At 40.2% G+C, this 17,421-nt stretch overlaps 7 protein-coding genes across 7 annotated transcripts; 3 read left to right on the top strand and 4 right to left on the bottom strand.

Moving 5' to 3' along the window:
- Positions 1-1,825: 1,825 nt before the first annotated feature.
- On the top strand, positions 1,826-3,181 carry PHYBLDRAFT_151877 (CCHC-type zinc finger transcription factor; the record flags this gene model as incomplete). Its single annotated transcript, XM_018432768.1, has 1 exon — positions 1,826-3,181. The coding sequence occupies one exon, from the start codon at positions 1,826-1,828 to the stop codon at positions 3,179-3,181; it is 1,356 nt and encodes a 451-aa protein (XP_018284980.1).
- A 3,111-nt stretch (positions 3,182-6,292) lies between these two features.
- Positions 6,293-6,999, top strand: PHYBLDRAFT_160511 (hypothetical protein). The gene has a single exon (XM_018434191.1). The coding sequence runs from the start codon at positions 6,342-6,344 to the stop codon at positions 6,981-6,983; it is 642 nt and encodes a 213-aa protein (XP_018284979.1). The 5' UTR covers positions 6,293-6,341; the 3' UTR covers positions 6,984-6,999.
- A 230-nt stretch (positions 7,000-7,229) lies between these two features.
- PHYBLDRAFT_174651 (hypothetical protein) lies at positions 7,230-7,807 on the bottom strand (the record flags this gene model as incomplete). The annotated part of the gene is made up of 2 exons (XM_018437299.1): positions 7,230-7,404; positions 7,584-7,807. The coding sequence occupies 2 exons, from the start codon at positions 7,805-7,807 to the stop codon at positions 7,230-7,232; spliced, it is 399 nt and encodes a 132-aa protein (XP_018284978.1).
- A 726-nt stretch (positions 7,808-8,533) lies between these two features.
- Positions 8,534-9,158, top strand: PHYBLDRAFT_151874 (hypothetical protein; the record flags this gene model as incomplete). Its single annotated transcript, XM_018432767.1, has 2 exons — positions 8,534-8,908; positions 8,967-9,158. The coding sequence occupies 2 exons, from the start codon at positions 8,534-8,536 to the stop codon at positions 9,156-9,158; spliced, it is 567 nt and encodes a 188-aa protein (XP_018284977.1).
- A 1,417-nt stretch (positions 9,159-10,575) lies between these two features.
- Positions 10,576-12,427, bottom strand: PHYBLDRAFT_189169 (hypothetical protein). The gene is made up of 6 exons (XM_018439615.1): positions 12,157-12,427; positions 11,924-12,052; positions 11,511-11,777; positions 11,388-11,427; positions 11,206-11,322; positions 10,576-11,120 (listed from the first exon to the last, which is right to left on the bottom strand). Exons 1-6 carry the CDS (start codon positions 12,346-12,348, stop codon positions 10,912-10,914), a joined length of 954 nt encoding a protein of 317 aa, XP_018284976.1. The 5' UTR covers positions 12,349-12,427; the 3' UTR covers positions 10,576-10,911.
- Positions 12,428-12,897: 470 nt separating this feature from the next.
- On the bottom strand, positions 12,898-14,428 carry PHYBLDRAFT_174648 (hypothetical protein; the record flags this gene model as incomplete). The annotated part of the gene is made up of 5 exons (XM_018437298.1): positions 12,898-12,941; positions 13,028-13,155; positions 13,258-13,319; positions 13,427-13,552; positions 13,709-14,428. 5 exons carry the CDS (start codon positions 14,426-14,428, stop codon positions 12,898-12,900), a joined length of 1,080 nt encoding a protein of 359 aa, XP_018284975.1.
- A 336-nt stretch (positions 14,429-14,764) lies between these two features.
- Positions 14,765-16,783, bottom strand: PkaC11 (protein kinase A catalytic subunit; the record flags this gene model as incomplete). The annotated part of the gene is made up of 3 exons (XM_018440159.1): positions 14,765-15,904; positions 16,040-16,283; positions 16,359-16,783. 3 exons carry the CDS (start codon positions 16,781-16,783, stop codon positions 14,855-14,857), a joined length of 1,719 nt encoding a protein of 572 aa, XP_018284974.1. The 3' UTR covers positions 14,765-14,854.
- Between the last annotated feature and the right edge of the window lie 638 nt (positions 16,784-17,421).

Genomic DNA, 17,421 nt, shown 5'->3' with positions numbered 1-17,421 from the left:
CAAAGTTCAGCTGTCTACGTGACTGCTCCCAGTTTTGAGAAATTAAAGGGTTTCATGACTATTGGTGAATGGGTTTGAATTAAAGACTAGTTTAGGCAACTAGGTGATGAGACAGAAGTTTGAGCTTAAAAAAGATAATCTTTTATTGAGAAGAGGTGACGGGTATTTATATGAGTAGAAGATGGGCAGAGATACAGACAGAAGATAATAGAGAAGAATTTTATGCAATCATATGTACCTACTTGCAGTAGTCCTTTACTATTGCAAGTAGCACATTCTATTGGAGGTTCAATGTCTTGATCTTAAATAACAATACAATAATCCATAACAGAAAGGAGATGAAAAAGGAGGGTAATGAAAAAACCCCTCAGAGAACCCCCAGAGCCACCTTGTTTTTTCCCATAGTGAACAGTCAAGCATCCAACGCTTGTGAAACCCTCTAGTATGGGCAAGATCTAAAGCTTCTATTCATAGCTAATTGTTTACATGTTCCAATTACTCAACTCAACTGGGAACACACTTATATTGTGAGTTATCAGTACAAGAGTAATTTATAAGCTTGCTTTGAAAATATAGAAGAGCCAAATGTAAGTCATGCACAGAGATATCTTTCTTTCTTTATAATCGTATTAAAAGTCCGAATGTATGTCATGTGCAGAGTATCTCCCTTTCTTTTTATAGATATGGAAAAGATCATAATGATTAAAGTAAAGGTAGAGTTAAAGTAGACTGAGGATGATCTTACACTTGGCCAAAGCTATTATTCTGCCTAGTGTTAATGTAGCTTTATTAACATAAATATGATTCTTTAAGGATCAGATATAATTATTTGATGCCAGACAGAAAGATACAATTTGTAAGTCCAGTAAAATCAAAACGTCATCTGTCATCTTAAAACGTCATACGTCTAGGATTGGTGTATGCTTTTTCTTAGTTAAGGAGCTGACTGTTACTTGTGGATTGTGTAAGTTGAGTATGTTCCATAACAGCCTTGACAAGCATGTCATTTTCAGCAATCCATTTTACTTCACAAACCCTGTCTGATATAGAGATGCAAGGGAACTGACGGTGGGAATTATGTGGGCATTGAGTAGTGAATTTAAAATCTTGTCATGGGTGTTAATTGAAGCAATCAGTTACCAGATCTTAATACAGGTAAAATCTCTTTTTTTGAGAAGCAATGATAGCCATGATGTCTATGAGACAGGAAATTTTCCAAAAGTATTTAGATAATTGTACACTGTCTCCAAAATACAGGCACAGACAGGGTAGTCAAAGAGAAGATAAAGGATTTTACTAGGCATCCCATCAGGTCCAGAACTGCTGCAGCAAGGGGATCAGTGTGCAACTTCGCGTCATCACACATACTAAACTTCTGTCAGAAAAACTAATGGCAACACTTATATAATTGTGACAACACCCATTTCAATGAAATTAGTCTTCTTTCTGATAAAGTATCTTCAGACTTATATATAATCTTTACCAGAATTTGAAATTTTTATGCCTACTTCTTGTTTTTCAAATTTTTCTTATAACTTTGCATACAACCAATACAAAGTAAGTCATAAATGCTACAAAAAAACAATTTTAACTCTTAGTAGGTCGTTTACAGTCAAAGCTCAATATAGTGATATTCGATATAGTGATAATCACAATATAGTGATAATTTTTTGGAAAATTTAGGTCCATGCCTGCTTATTATCACTATATCGAGCTCTGAGTTTATTTTTATAATATAAAAAATAAATGTAGTATATATTTTATTTAGCATTTTAAAGCAAGCCCACTTTCTTAGACAAAATACTATGAATCCTATTAGACAAACATGGCTCTTTCCACTAACACTCCAGAACCACCAGAGGTCAAAAGCCCCTCTACCACTGGCTCATCTCCACCATTGGCAACCTCATTCACACCAATCTCATCTACTCTGACACCACTATACTCACAAGTAGCTACACAGAATGCACCTCCACTCACTGAAAAGCAACCACATGTTATCTTTAGCTCCACAAATAACACAACCCCACGTACCTGGCGTGTAGGGTCCTCTAAGTTCTCTGTATTCTTTACTGCCCCACTAAAAACGTCACCCAACTTCGACCCTTTCTGGAGAGCCCTTCTCACAGCTTACCCTCGCAAAGTTAACATGGGAATCACTCTTGGATCTCGCTTTTCCCCTGATACATGCGAGCTCCACCTGGCTACCAGTGCTGACTGTGAGAGAGCATGCTCTCATCCTTTGGTAGTCGGCGTTTCATCTTTTCCCGCTCAACCGGCTGTTCCCATTGGCACATTTGTTTGCCGTGTTTTCCTGACCAAGCTTCCTCATGTCCCCTATCCGGAACTTGCTACACAGCTCACGAAATGTATGTCTCCTTTTGGTAAAGTGCGTGAGATCGCCATTCACAAAACGTATGGGTTTTTTGATGGCTCTGGATATGTTGTCCTTGCCAACACCCCCACTGACGAGGTGCCATCCGATTCCCTGATGTACCAAATAGCATATGATGCTATGCAAAAGATACTCGGTAAGTGGCCTTTGATGGGCTCCCACTGCACTTATTGCAAGGAAATGGGACACGAAGTCACCCAGTGCACTAAGCACCCAGCCGAAACCCAAATGTGCTTTGGATGCAACAAGATTGGCCACCTGCAAGCCAATTGCCCGCACTCCTCCGATCCATCCAAGACTTCTAAGATCTCAAACAAGCGCTCCCATCACCCCCACTGCAATGTTAAGCTCGATCGACCTATCCACAAGCCTAAGCCTCTGATTCCGACTGCACTCTCGCTCACCTACGGAGGATCCAAGGCTTCCAAGCACAATCCGCACAAACCTGCTTTGCTTGAGTCTGCAGAACTAACCCTACCGGCAACCCTCCCTGCCATCACGACAACATCTGCGACAACCACGTCCTCCAGCCCTCGTCCCCGAAGTCGTTCTGTTGACACTCCTGTGAAGGGCTGGGACGATGAGATAGACAACGACATGATCACTGACTTCACAGATAGAGTTGAGGCTTGGACTCTCCATCTTCAGAATGCCTCTCGCCTCCCTCATCTCTGGTTTTCTTGGATAGTACATCCAATAGGCCGCAACACATCCCTCTCACCTCCTCACTTCACTCCCCCACATAGCAAGAAAGCCCTCGATGCAGAGGCCAAGATTAACCAATGATAAAAATAGGCACAATGAACTGTAGGGGTCTACCCAAAGTTGGACACCCTGAATCACGCTCCTTTTTTATACGCCACCTACACTCTCAGGGAATTGATATACTAGCCCTGCAAGAAACCCATGCCTCCCCTTCTATGCTTCAAGACACTTTTGACCAACAATTTCGGTCATCTTCATCTTTATGGTCGCCACACTGTGGTGTTGTATGCCTCTCCCCCCATATTATTCTCACAGACCCTTTATTTAGTCCTTGCGGCAGGTGCATCATTACAACTGTCACTCATACTGACAATAAATTTTCTCCATTCAAGATGGGTGTCATCTATGCTCCCGCCTCTCAAACTCCCCGCTATGATTTTCTTTCTTCCTTACTGTTGACACCTGACCTCATTCCATCCAATCCTTCCAACTTCATTTTATTAGGTGATTTTAACCATGCCATTCACTCTAACTACGCTCTCGGACGTCGTGCCCCACTAGCATGGCTCCAGTTTCTGGACAACCATATGGTTGACTGTGTCACTCCTCCTGGCCAGAACCCACAACCCACCTTCCATCGCGCCTTGTCTTCCACTACAATCGACTATATTCTTGCCTCTCCTGATCTTTACCCTCGCACTACTGACTCCCAGGTGAGATATATTCACCAAAACTGGTCCGATCATTGCCTGTTGACCGTCCGCTTGGCTCTCCCTTCCACCCAATCCTCTGGTAAGGGACTTTGGCGTGCTAACCCCCAACTTGCCAGGTTGACATCTTTCTGCACTGACCTCAACACTCTTCTATCCACCCTCATCCCTGCCCTTCCCGCAAACCTCTCTCCTCAAGCACGATGGGGCTTGATAAAGAGCGAAGTCATACGCTTTATCAAGTGTTTCTCTCGCCACCTCCGACCCTCTCTCACCGACCTGGAAGCAAGCCTGCAACAACGGAGAGACAGACTAATACACCATTTTCAACACCAGCCTGCACAGAATTTTCAGCTGCCTATTGTTGAGCGGCTTCTGCAGCAAGTCCAACTTGAACGAGTGGAGATCATATCCCTTAGGGCTGGGAAACACTGGCAGGAACAAGGTGAGACCTCTGCTGGATATCTCAAGCGCACCATTGCCACTCGTCAGTCACGCAAGTCAATTGCCAGCCTTTGCCACCCTGCAACAAACGAAATATGTTCCACCCCCAAAAAGATGACCGAAGCAGCTGCCGCCTTTTATGAAGGCTTGTATACCCCGGACCCTATCGACCAATCTGCTCTGGACGACCTGCTCTCTCACCTGCCTTCTGACCTTGGTCTGTCAGAAAGTCGGCAGACTGCCCTCACTCATTCTCTGTCATTGTCTACTATTCGCTCTGGTGCATCGCGCACTCCAACCTCTAGCAGTCCTGGTCCCGATGGCCTACCCTACGAGATCCTTCGCTTGATACTAGACCACCCAGTCTGTGGTGATCTGGTTTCGGAAGTCTATAACGACGCCCTATCAAAAGGCATTTTTCCGGAATCCTGGCAATCCACCTGCGTTTGCCTGCTCCCAAAAAAGGGCGATCTCACCTCTTTGAAGAACTGGTGCCCAATTGCCTTGATCAACACCGATGCCAAGGTATTTACCCGATTGCTGAATACTTGCATGATTCCCATGGTCACTTCACTTGTCTCTCCTTACCAGACAGGGTTCGTTCAGGGTTGCTTCATCGCCAATAATGGAATGCTGACCAGGCTGGTTATGGCACAAGCTGCCAAGGACGGATCAGCTGGTGTTGGACTTCTCCTCAATCAGGAGAAAGTATATGATAGAGTACATCCGGAATATTTTTGCCAAGTACTGACACACTTTCAATTTCCCTCCTCTCTTGTCACCTCGATCTCTAACCTCTTCTTTTCTACTAAATTGCAAATAAATGTGAATGGCTTCCTCTCGCGCCCTTTGCCTCAATCTCAGGGACTATGCCAAGGGGACCCTCTCTCCCCTATACTGTTCAATCTAGTTTTTGAGCCTCTACTACGACGAGTGATCCATGACCAGTCCTTCTCGGGCTTTCAACCATCTGTTCCTGCTGGTCTTTCTCCTCTGTCACCGATTAAACTCCTTGCGTACACTGATGATTTACTTGTTTTTCTTTCTGACACAGGGCAGTTGTCTTGCCTCCACACCCACCTCAACACCTATGCTGCGGCTTCCAACGCCCGCGTAAATCTTCACAAGATGCAGGCATTTTCACTTTCGGGCTCACCCCCGCCAGACTGGTCCTCACATCTACGGACTCACAATATTACGGATTGGCATGACCAGACCTCCTCCTCTTCTCTTCGCTATCTGGGATATCAAATTTTCTCCTCCATTGCCCAACGAGACTCATTTGGCCAGGCCCTTCTTTCTAAGATTGAGAATAGCTGTATTCTACACGGCTCACGCACCCTGTCCTTCCACGGCCGTGCCACTGTCATGAACTCTCTCATTCTCGCCCAACTTTGGCATGTCTTGCGCATAGTATCCTTCCCTGTCTCTTTTCTCAAAAAAATACGCACTCTGATACGCCATTTCTTCCACTTCTGTTCGTTCCCCCCCCCCCCATTGCTTTGGACACCCTCTGCCTTCCTCGATTTCAAGGTGGTCTTGGCATCCTCAACCCGATTACACAGCAATGCGCTCTTCAGCTTCGTTGGCTCAAGCCAATAATCCAGAACCCATTGGGTCCCCGTGGTTTGGTCCCTAAATGGATGGCTTCTCTCCTTCGCACTGAGAATACGGATTGTTATCCCCTTCTACTTTGGATCTTCCCAGACTCTAGACCTCGCACCCATCGCTCACTGGATTCGCCTCTTCATCTTGTCCTGAAGGCCATGGACCACCTCCTGCACAAGTTTGACGACGTCCTCACGAATCTATCCACGTGCCTTATGTTGCCCTTGTCCTCCATGGTTAATAGCCCTCCCTCTCATCCGCCCTACCGACAATCTTGGTGAGACCTGAAGGTTAACCACCTATACCAAATTGATCATAATTTGGACGTCCTGATGCCCATTGCCCCTGCTAGACCTCTTCCTCGATTTATCACTCTTAATTGTATCCTACAAAGACTTCTCGACCGTTCACTTGTGGCTCACCCTATCCTTTTCAGAGCTTGTATTCCTAAATTCATCCTAGAATCGTGACATTTGGATATGCCTCCTCGAGATGGGTCCCCCTTTGACTTTGATCCCTTCATCTCTGCTCTGGTCCTCGGCAAACCTTGGTCACGCTTGTCCACGCGCTCTTACCGGCTGACCTGCTCTCATCATCATGCTAATGCTCAACTACTTAGCCCCCATCTTAGCCCTCGCCAACTGCACTCTTTCTGGTCTTTCGCACTTCCTCACTGGGCCCGTAATGTTTGGTTTCGCAGCTTACACAACAAACTATCTTGCCGAGCTCTTCTGCACCACATTATGCCCTTCACTGTTTTTTCCCCTCTCTGCAATATCTGCCAGATGTCAATCGAGACGCAAGAGCATTTTCTTCTTTCTTGTCCTTTGAAATCTGCGGTGTGGTTAGGCATTTGGTTAGAATTTTTCGGCACCATCCCACCACCTTCTGCACTTTCCTTGGCATTCACATCCTTTCTCTTCCCTCCCACGCTGAACCCCAGTATTCCAGCCGCCTCGGTTTTCAGACCGACCATCCTTGCTATCTGGGACCACCATTGGGCACTCCACTTTAACTCTGCTCCTTTTTTACCTTCCTTGGTTCTTGCCACTGCTAGGAAATCAATCTCCCGCATCTACTCAGAGCTCGAGCTTGACTCTGCTGACTCTTCCCTTGCATAACACCACACTAACATTTTAACAAAAAAAAAAAGTTTAAATCACACAAAAACAAGTCAAAAACCAAAAAGCCAAAAACATCAAATAACCTCCATAAACCCTCAAAACAAATGTTGTAATTTTCTCTTTTGCCCTACTCATTCTGAGAACTTTAATAAATCTGAGCCTGTCACAGCTCCATACAAACAAACAAAAAAAATGAATCCTATTAGAGAATAGTAGTCACTTACAGCAGCATTAGAAATATAACTAAAAAATGTGCTGAGTAAGAAAAAAATTACGCTCAATATAGTGATAGTGATAAAATTTCTGTTCACCATCCATATCACTATATCGAGCTTTGACTGTACTGTTAAAGAGTTCTTTTGTGCTCACAAGTGAGACAATAGCTTTGACTTTGTTAAGCTTTTGAAAATGCTCGAACCTGAGACATCAGATTGTGACATAATTGAACAAGGGATCAAAAAGGCCGTTAACAAGATTTTTGAAGACAAAAGATGTATCACAAAGCTAAGAAGACTGGCATTATCCATTGATATCAGCAATTTTTGCGTGAGTAATTGTCCGTTTCAATGATATATCATTGTATTAATGTTTTCTTACGATGTTCTACTGTCAATGTACAAACACTTTTTGGAGCAACCTGAGCCTTTTAGAAACTTTGCGTTCAGGTGTCCTGTCTGTAAAATAACATGCCAATTCACGACTACAGCCAACAGTGACACGAGCTGAAGGTCCCCGTATATGCTCAAAATCACGGCCACCAAGTGTTGCAGAAAGATAAGATGTTTACGAGGCGGACGGCAGTGTCTTGGATGGTATTTCATGAAGTGCTAGATCTATTGTCCAGACCGAGGCAGTTAAGATAGCAAAAGCAGCAGAATTGCATGCCAACCTAGCAGGAGAGGCCAAAAACAGTATATTCTTGGGATTCAATTTCATTGTGGATTTGACAGCACAAAATATCGATTGAGGCTCTCAGCGTCTATTTTTCTCGAGTGAAGAATGATAACAGCTGAAAAACTTGTTTTATGAGCCGAAAGATATACCTCTGTTGTCCAAGAATATCACTGTTCATCTGGAAAAAATTGAAAAAGTTTATTTACTATTGACGATCCCAATTATTGGTGTTTTAACCTTCTGTATTTATAGAAAGCTCAATCAGATTTAAAGGAAGCATACAAGCTCTCTTTGGACTGCCAATACAAGTACGCTTTTACTTTCGATGAGAACTACTTTAAAATTTATTTGCACATGTAATTATTATAATAGTATATTTGTTTTACGTTACTGATGATATCTATTAGCATCCATTTGTTGGGTCGAGAGAATAGTGTGTTGAAGAAGAAGCCAGCAACAGCAACAGAGCAGGATTTTGTAGGGGAGGCATGGACTCAAACTTTTGCTAGCATATTCAACGACAGGTCTCTCTTTTTAAGATGGTAAGGTTATATATCAATGTTGTAGTATATAAAGCTTCTAATGTTTAAAAAAGGGCGACTCAATATCTGGGTCGTCTAGCTTAGTGAAGAAAAGAGCTCTTCAAGTAAATCATGCTATGGGTGATCGGGTGGACTTGTGTCTTGACAAGAGTGGATGGCACGTACCATGACTTGATCAATTGCAAATTCGCAAATGACAAGCTTGGCCTGGTAAAACTTAATGATGACCACCTGAAAATTTTACAGGAGTCCAAGGTGATATTGGATGACCTGGCAAACAACAAGTTTATGCAACCCAAAGATGTTAGATGGGTTATAGTTCCTAGCTTCCGAACAAACGGCTCGGAAAGCAAAATAAACCTGATGAAGCTTGTGGCCCCTGGTCTGTATAGCTCCAAATATCTAGGATCGGTTAACCTCCCTTACCTTGTGAATGACCTCCCCTTGCTAAAAATAAAGGCCATTCCTAGATTGCTGTATATGAAGGTAAATAATGTATATCTTTTATTCCTCCATTATATTAACTTGAAAAAAAAAACATTAGCACTATGCAATCAAGAATGGTCGTCTACTGCATGATGCCATCAAAAAAGATAGAAGAAGGAAAAAGAGTTCCTCCTACCAACGGTCACCGTCAAATGACGGTGATATTGGAACAGAAGTACACTGGACGAGAAAAACCTGGTTTCCTAATATGAAGGCTAAGTTGCAAATAAATATGCCGTTTGATATCTAAAGCATCGTCACTATTATTCTTCATCCTTGGTTTAGTGATTTAAAGAGTTTTTATGAAGTGAAAAAGCATGATATATTTATGGTCGCAAAAAAGAAAGGTTTTTTGGAGATCCACATTTTTCAATATTTCATATTAAAGAATTTCTTGTTACATTATTAGTTTAGATCTCTGATAGAGGTGAAGCAGCTCTTTTTACGGCCTTTTTCGTTTTTCGTTTCCTTTTAGATGCTTGTTGGTTTGGTAATTCTTTGTTTTTTTTTTGTTTTTGCTTTTACATGAGCATGGATTCCAGCAGAAGATATTTTATAACTAAGCCATATATTAATATGAAAGCTGGTCTCATTTATGAAGATGCAATTTCTTGTAAAGTCGAGACCAGAATATTTTCACTGTATAAATCATTCAAATCTTTGTTTTTATTGTAAATTTTATTTAAAGCTTATTGCTTCTACTTTAAAAAGGGGGTTTTTTTTCTTTATGGTAAGCCATAAGTTGTCTTTAAATGATATTTGAGTTAAGAGCTAGACATTCTACACCTCAACTCTCCCAATTAAAATCTCCATAATATCGCTCACAATTATGTTGGAACTGGCGTCTATGAATTCAATGAGGTGACTATCACCCACATCGGTATAGACAAGCAAGTATTACCTGCCAGCAGATACATAATATTGCATGACAGCTACAAAAACTCTAAATATATTTTAAATCTAAATTTACTTTTCTACATATCAAACAAAATTTTAAAGAACCATATATAAATGCTTATATGAGCTTTACTATCAATAAATAATATAAAACATAATCTTTCTTCTACTTCATATTTTGGGACACGACATTTACAGCTTGTATAATTGCTGTATATTGCATATAAGCATAATGATAATGATAGTATAATAAATCCACTACACATATACGTCTATACGTGACAGAGTACTTTATTTATCAACTCGATTTTCTTTTTATCTTTTAATAAATTGATCTCAATAATAGAAACTACTCTGGACGGCTAGGATACCAAATAGAATTGCTGCTGAATTCCATACCACAAGACTTTTTTTTTTGGTTTTTAAGAGTGAAAAATATTGAGCTCAAATAATTAGCATTTCTTTATATAAAGAAACTGCTAGAATTTTGCTCAAAGATTTTTCTATTGAACGAAATAAGGAAAAGAAAAGAAAAGAAAAAAAAAGTTTACTTTACGGATTTCTGGTACTACCAATGAAGCCTGTTATCTTTAAGGTTGGAAGTTAAGACTCAAGCCATACCGATTTTGAGTTTATTACATGTTCAGCAATTCTCAATATAAATGTGTTTGTGTGTAAATGACAGCGGAAGAATCTAAAGATGTATTACAGTAGAGATATACCTGAATTATAACAAGAAACATGCCAATTATATACTAACGAAATAAGCACTGTTTATTTTATTTTTATTTTATATTTTTTTTTTAAAAAAAAAGATTATTATCATTAACTGGGACCTTTATATATGTATAAGGAATCTGTGTTTTTCTGAGTGTGAGTGTGAATGTATAATAGTTCAAGGCGTCAAGAAAAGTAGTGAAAATATTGAAACAGAAGATCTGGTTTTCTTTTTTGGAGCATTTACTGCTCTTTGCCGTTTGTTTGTAGTTCTGTAAAGTCATGCGAGGTAATAATTGTATTATTATTATTTTTTAAACTTTTTCTTTTTCTTTTTTGGTTGTGGTGATGAATATAGAGGTATATGGGATGACAAAATGTAACGGGGTTTATAAAATAGGAGGCTTCTGGCCAAGGACATACACAAAAGACCACTCGGTTTCTTCGTGAGGAAAGTGAAGTTGTTCGCAGAAGGAGTCTACAAATGCTGGGTAATCTTCAGAGTTCATTCCCATGCGGTCCAGAAAAAAAGCCTCGCCGCTCTGAAGCATGCTACGAAGGACCCATATGAATTCATCGTTAACTCCACCCGGGCGACCTGAGTTGAAAGGTAAGTGTGAATATTAGATATCTGAGAATAACTTCTTTTTTTTTTACTATACTTCTAATCCCATTTATCTTACCCAGGAACACTGATTTTGTCTCGTCGTGCAAAACACGGAACCCGGATTCGGCAAGGTATTCATCCAGCTTATCGGCAATAGACGGCTCCTGTCCCTGACTTGTAATCATGTCCCTGACTAGTAAGAAGTAAATGTCACCAATCGTTTAATAATCAACAAAGAAAAAACTTGTTGTTACTTACAAATATCGGCTACTTGGCGTACCAAAGGCGTTCCTTGAGTCTATTATAAATTATATATGGTTACTGCTATAAATCTCTAGATGTCCCTCAAGTCATATATGTATATATATATTATTGCTTTACCATGATGGTGGGTTCAATACACTGAATAAATCCACCTGGTTTGAGAACTCGTATCACTTCTGCCATGACTTTGGTCCACTGATCCCTCTGAATAGAGATGATAAATAGACGTAGTTGGATAAAGTCAAAAGTGTTATCTTCGAACGGAAGTTTGTGGGTCACATTTCCAAGTTGAAAAGTCGCATTAGGAGGGCGTATATTGGTAGGAAACACATCGCAAATGTCTATTCCTACAAATTCACTCGATGGATATTCTGTTGCAAGTTCCTGTCAAATAATAAAGAAAATAATAGTAATAGTAATAGTAATAGTAATAGTTAGAATGATAAGCAAAACTGGGATTTTTGAGCGTAGTCAATTATTCTTCTTCTTTTGGTGTGCATTGCAGTTTAGTGTAGTGTAATGTGAATTACCATCACCCATGTACCGGGACCGCAGCCGAGATCTAGTACTTTGGCACCTTTATTTGAAGGATACTGGGAAAGAAGTTGTTCATGGTAGGGTATATTTCCACCAAATAATGTCTTGACAGCGAAATGGAGCTGAATGATATATATATATATATATATATAAAGTCGAATGAGTTGAATGAGTTTTTTTTTTGGAATTGATATTTATGAAATGGAGTGTGGTTGAGTAAACTTACGCCAACTAGGCGATCAATCTCATCATCGTCAATGGGGTACCAATAGTCAGAATCTCCTCGGTCGTAAGTCTTTTGTTTTGGGAAAAGCATCGGAACGTTGTAAGCCGTGTTCGAGGATACACTGTCGGTTTTGCTCTTGGTGGATGATGTACGACGGGAATGTGACTTGGCACTGGATAGTTTGGCACCCATTAACACCCTACCACAAAAGGAAAAGAAGGGGGACCAAGGAAAAAGTAAACTCCAAAATAGGTTCAAATAATGGAAGAAGAAAAAAAAAGAAGGAGGGAAAAATCGCCACTTTGCAAAACTCATTATTTCTCATTGTACTTGCCATTTGTGGGTTGGTTGAGAGAGTACAACACAAACCCAAGGAAAATAATATTTATATTTATGCCGTCATATGATCCATGTTGAGTACACGCCCACACACTTTAAAGACATAATGAAGAGACAATAAGACAGCAGTAATAACTTATGATTAGAATATAATCGTTATAATGATAGTGCAAATGGTAGTAGTAATATTTTTTTGATCCAAGTTGTGTCGGTAAATCATTATTAGAAATTATATCAAAACCCTTTTATGCACAGTGTGAATTGTAGAAATCATATCTAATTTATCTCCATGACTACTATATATTATTAGTTAGCTATAGTTTATTGGGATTTACAATGGTGTGATAATCACAATACAAATTTCATATATAATTTTACATGTATAGTATATAGATATAGATATTAATTAGCAAGTTCATCAACATGTAAATGACCAGTCTTTACACCTATACCAACAACCAAAAAAGAAGAAGAAATTAATTAATATCGATATCAATCTATTGTATTGATTTGTGTAACTCAACAAACTTACTTTCGCTCAGAGAAGCCGCAGCTACATGGTGCTTCTTTTGCTTTTGCTTGAATTTTTGAGGTCTAATCACAGTGACCGGCACAGGGGATTTGTGAACCAGATAAGTTGATATAGATCCCATCAAAAGACTATACACACAAATAGATATAGAAAGAAAAGTTAAACAAGTAAAATATTACCCATTTTATTTATTTTTAAAAGAAATATAATGTATATAGATATATTCTTACCCTTTCATAGTACTTCTTCCTCTACTACCGCATACAACCATGGTCAAGGTCAATTCTCGGATCTAAACCAACAATACCAGCCAATCAAACAAAAGCATAATTGTTATTACTGTTATTATTATTGTTTTTTAAAACAAATTAAGCAATATATATATATATATTAACTTACCATTTGTTTTAGAACATCCTTGACCCGACCAGATACAGCAAACACAGATACTTTGATATCAAACAGTAACATCTTGGCCATATAACCCTTGACCTTTTCAGTGACTATTCCAGCCGCTGATTCCAACTACGCACACACACACACACAAAAACATTAATATCACAAGCAGTTGCTTTTTTAAGTACATATAAAAAGAAAAAGAAAACAAGGGGAGAAAGGAAAAAGGGAAAAGAAAGGGGTTTATACAACACACGCATATGATTTCTATATAAGATCCCTTACTTCTCCACTAGGTGTCATGCCATCGATTTGAGCTGCATCTGGGTTGTCTTCTCTGTTCACCACTGTTGTCACATAAAGACGATCTCCGTCACGCATCATAGTACCAATTGTCCACTCGATAGCATAAAAACTCTCCTCACTAAAATCACATGCAACAAAGTAAGATCGAGGTTTACGTGAATTAGTGCCCGAGCCTGCAGGTCGAACACCATAGTATAAAGTGAATGTCGCCCGGCTGGGTTCAACCACGATCTCGGGATCTGTAAAGACTAGTAGATGACGTTGTTCTGACAGCAATCGCTGCCGGACAGACACAATTCGCTTGAGGTCTGCGGTAGGACCTGTTGTTTCTTCTCCTTCTTCGGGCGGGATCACCCGGTTAGATTCTGTGCGTTTTAGGAGTTCCTCGTCTTCTTCGTCCCAGTCGCTTTCATCAGTCGAATCAGAGTCCGAACGCTGTCTGGCCTGGATGTCAGTCATCTCATCCCAAAGCATGTCCACCTGACTGAAATCTTGATGGCTCGGCAGAACATTCTGCAAGACGATTCCTTCTTCTGATGAAGTAGGAGATGTTTTGGAACTCGAACTCTCATCGTCAACGGTATTTATATCGTCCAACTCTTCTTTTAACCATGGGCGGCGGATAGGTTCTTCTGTGGGAAAAGGATATTCGGGGTTACTTTTGGGAGTTTCTTTTGGTTGGGGTGACGAAGTGCTCATTATTTTTTATAAATATGTTTTATATGGTATGTTTGTGTTTGTGTTTGTGTATGTATTATTATTGTTGTTATTGTTATACAATGGATACTATAAGTAGATAATCAAGAAGAGATAAAGATGTATATATATATATAGTAAGAGAAGAAAGAGAGAGAGAAAGAAAGAAAGAAAGAGTAAAGAAAGGTGGAACCGTATGTTGTAAATTTACATTCCAACATTTCCTTATTTGAACTGGTATTGAAAATAATATGAAAATTACGATGTTAGAAGCTCAAGCCAATTCCAAGACCCAGTCACCGACTAAGAAATAATAAACCACAAGTATTGTATTGATGTATTGATGTATTGATGTATTTATTAAATGAATTTGGGGGGTATGTACAAGTGAATTGAGAAAATCATATATAGAAAAAAAAAGTATTTATACTAGAAATCATCGTCATCGAACGAGATAATGGAAGAGCGAAGACTAGCTTGGCTAGTCTCGTTGACATAACTAAAACCATGAAAGGCAGATTGGATTGTGGGACTGAGTGGAGAATTGTCTTGAAGTGAAGAGAGAAATGATGCATGGGTATCTCGCTTTTTGGAAGTAGGGATACAGATTGGCTTTGGTGGTGGTTTAGAGGCAAGAAGTGGTGGAGGCTGTACACGTTTGGATGCCACAAGATCCCACTGGACGGCATCAAACCAAGGGTGGGCCTTGACCTGTTCGGCGCCCTTGGCACCCAGTCGTTTGAGAGGGTCTCGTTCGAGTAAGCTGCGGATGAGATCCTTGGACTGCGCAGAGACGTGGGACGGGAAGGAGAGTTTTGCACGGCAGATGCGGTCATAGAGAGTGTTGCGATTGACGGCCTGGAAGGGAGGTCTTCCGACCAGCAGTTCGTAGAGCAAGATGCCCAGACTCCACCAGTCGACCTGCTGGCCGTATGGTTTGTGGAGCACCATTTCTGGAGCCAGGTATTCGCCTGTTCCACAAAAGGTGGCTGTTGTCTGGCTTTGGCCCAACTCTTTGCAGAGACCAAAGTCTGTGAGAGCAATATGGCCCAGACTGTCGAGCATGATGTTTTCTGGCTTGAGGTCACGGTAGACGACGTTCTGGGCGTGAATGTCTTGGAAGGCGCAGATGATTTCAGAGATAAAAAAGCGAGCCACTTGATCTGATACGAACGTTTGTCTCTGGAGGTGTTCGAAGAGGTCACCGCCCGGAATATACTCCATCACCAGAAACAAGTGTTCGGGAGTCTGGAAACTAAACTTGAGTGAGACTATAAAGGGATTTGTGAACGTTCCAATGAGGACATTGCGTTCGGATAGGGTATGTGCAATCTCATTCTCGGCCACCAGTAGTCGCTTTGAAAGCACTTTCATTGCATATGTCTGTTTAGTGTTGCGCTTTATGACCTGATACACCTTGCCAAATGAACCACGACCTAGTAACCGGACAATGTGAAAAGAGTCAGGTGTAAGTTTGATCTAGAAGAATGTAAATCGTATATAAATATAAATATAAATATATATATATGTGTGTGTGTTGGTTTGTTAATATCCAGAAATTGATAACAGCAAAAGAAAAAAGAAAAGGACAATGAAATAAAATGAAATACTAACGCGTGCTTCGGCATCCATGTAGGTTAGCTGGAGACGGACATGGCCCGAGACAGACGTTGTGGATTGAGAGCAAGTAGCCAAAGGAATGGGGGGTTGTAATTCCAATCTCAATTCGATCGTCTTCTCGTGCTGCAGCCTGGGTTGTAAAGTAGCAGTGCCAAGGCATCGGTCTTCGCCTGATTCTAGTGGATTGCCTCGATCGTACACAAAGAGTGTCAATTCGCCCTGTTCAGAGCTTACATCACTATAGAGTATTGTGGTTAACAAGGTTTCTATTATCCGATCTATGGTTATGATGAATTTAATGTAGTAAACGTACAATGTGGCTGTGGTATTCCAGGTTGGGTTTGCTTGTCTCGAGACCATGTTGAGTAAATCGAAAGGAGAGTATGAAGCATTTGTTGCGTTTGCGGTTGTGGTGACGGGGTTTTGGATTGTATCGAGAGTGGATAGTACATTGCCCTGATAATAGACTAGACAGTAAACTTGTGCCTTGAGAGAATCATGAATGGCTAGGTGTTTTGCGTCGATAAGATTGATTTCAAAGGTGCCTTTTGTTTGTTCTGGTGCAGGTGGTGCAAGACGGCGGATATCTACAGGTTCTGTTGGTGGGACTTGTGGTTGTTGGGGTTTGAGGTTAAGGGACTGAGCGAGTGATGTACTGAGGTGGCTGAGACGATCGGAGAGACCGAGAGAAAGAGGGTAGTTGAGGTTCTTGACTAAGTTTTCTGCAAAACTAGCCATGATATGATAATTGGCTATTAGATGATATAACGAGTGAGAAAGAGGTAAGCAAAGATGAGAAAAGAAGTAAGACGAATAAAAGAGAGTTCCAAAAGAATTAATATGTATTTTGTTTTATTTTTATTTTTATTTAATAATTCAGCAAGAGGTTTCCCTAAATTTTTATATTACTTTTTTTTTTATATATATAAATACATCAGAAAAAATACAATAAAAATATATTTGATGGGGTTCAAGCAATCATAAAAAAAAAATCAGACCCAACTATAGAGTCCGCTTGTCAACCAAAAAGATATATGAATTAAATCGAATTCCTAAACTAGGACAAAAGTAACCCACAAATGAAAAACCAGCACTGGGTTTTTGGTATCTCTATACAGACAAATCTGAAATTGGGTTTGCCCCATCCAATCAATATTATATGATTTCCACCCCTCTTTTCACACTCTTTTGCTCTTCCTCCCTTCTTTATCTTGACCTCTTATCCTCTTAATTTATTATCCCCCATTTTACTCACTGACCTGCAACCCAACGAACCCAAATTTCTATACTAGAATTTTTTAGAATTTATTTTTTATTTCTCTCTCTTTTGACCTGTCAATTAATAAAAATAAAATATTCAAAAAAAAATATGAACC

The sequence above is a fragment of the Phycomyces blakesleeanus genome (assembly GCF_001638985.1).
Source record: "Phycomyces blakesleeanus NRRL 1555(-) unplaced genomic scaffold PHYBLscaffold_32, whole genome shotgun sequence".
NCBI classification, from domain to species: domain Eukaryota; kingdom Fungi; phylum Mucoromycota; class Mucoromycetes; order Mucorales; family Phycomycetaceae; genus Phycomyces; species Phycomyces blakesleeanus.
This window is presented reverse-complemented; position numbering and strand designations above follow the sequence as displayed.

Excerpts from the sequence above, each read along its gene's own strand:
- PHYBLDRAFT_189169 (XM_018439615.1), bottom strand. The coding sequence starts at position 12,348 with ATGGGTGCCAAACTATCCAGTGCCAAGTCACATTCCCGTCGTACATCA. Across the intron at positions 12,053-12,156 it reads AGATTGATCGCCTAGTTGGC|CTCCATTTCGCTGTCAAGAC; the intron begins GTAAGTTTACTC and ends TATATCATTCAG. Across the intron at positions 11,428-11,510 it reads GTATTGAACCCACCATCATG|ACTCAAGGAACGCCTTTGGT; the intron begins GTAAAGCAATAA and ends AATTTATAATAG.
- PHYBLDRAFT_160511 (XM_018434191.1), top strand. The coding sequence starts at position 6,342 with ATGCCTCCTCGAGATGGGTCCCCCTTTGACTTTGATCCCTTCATCTCT.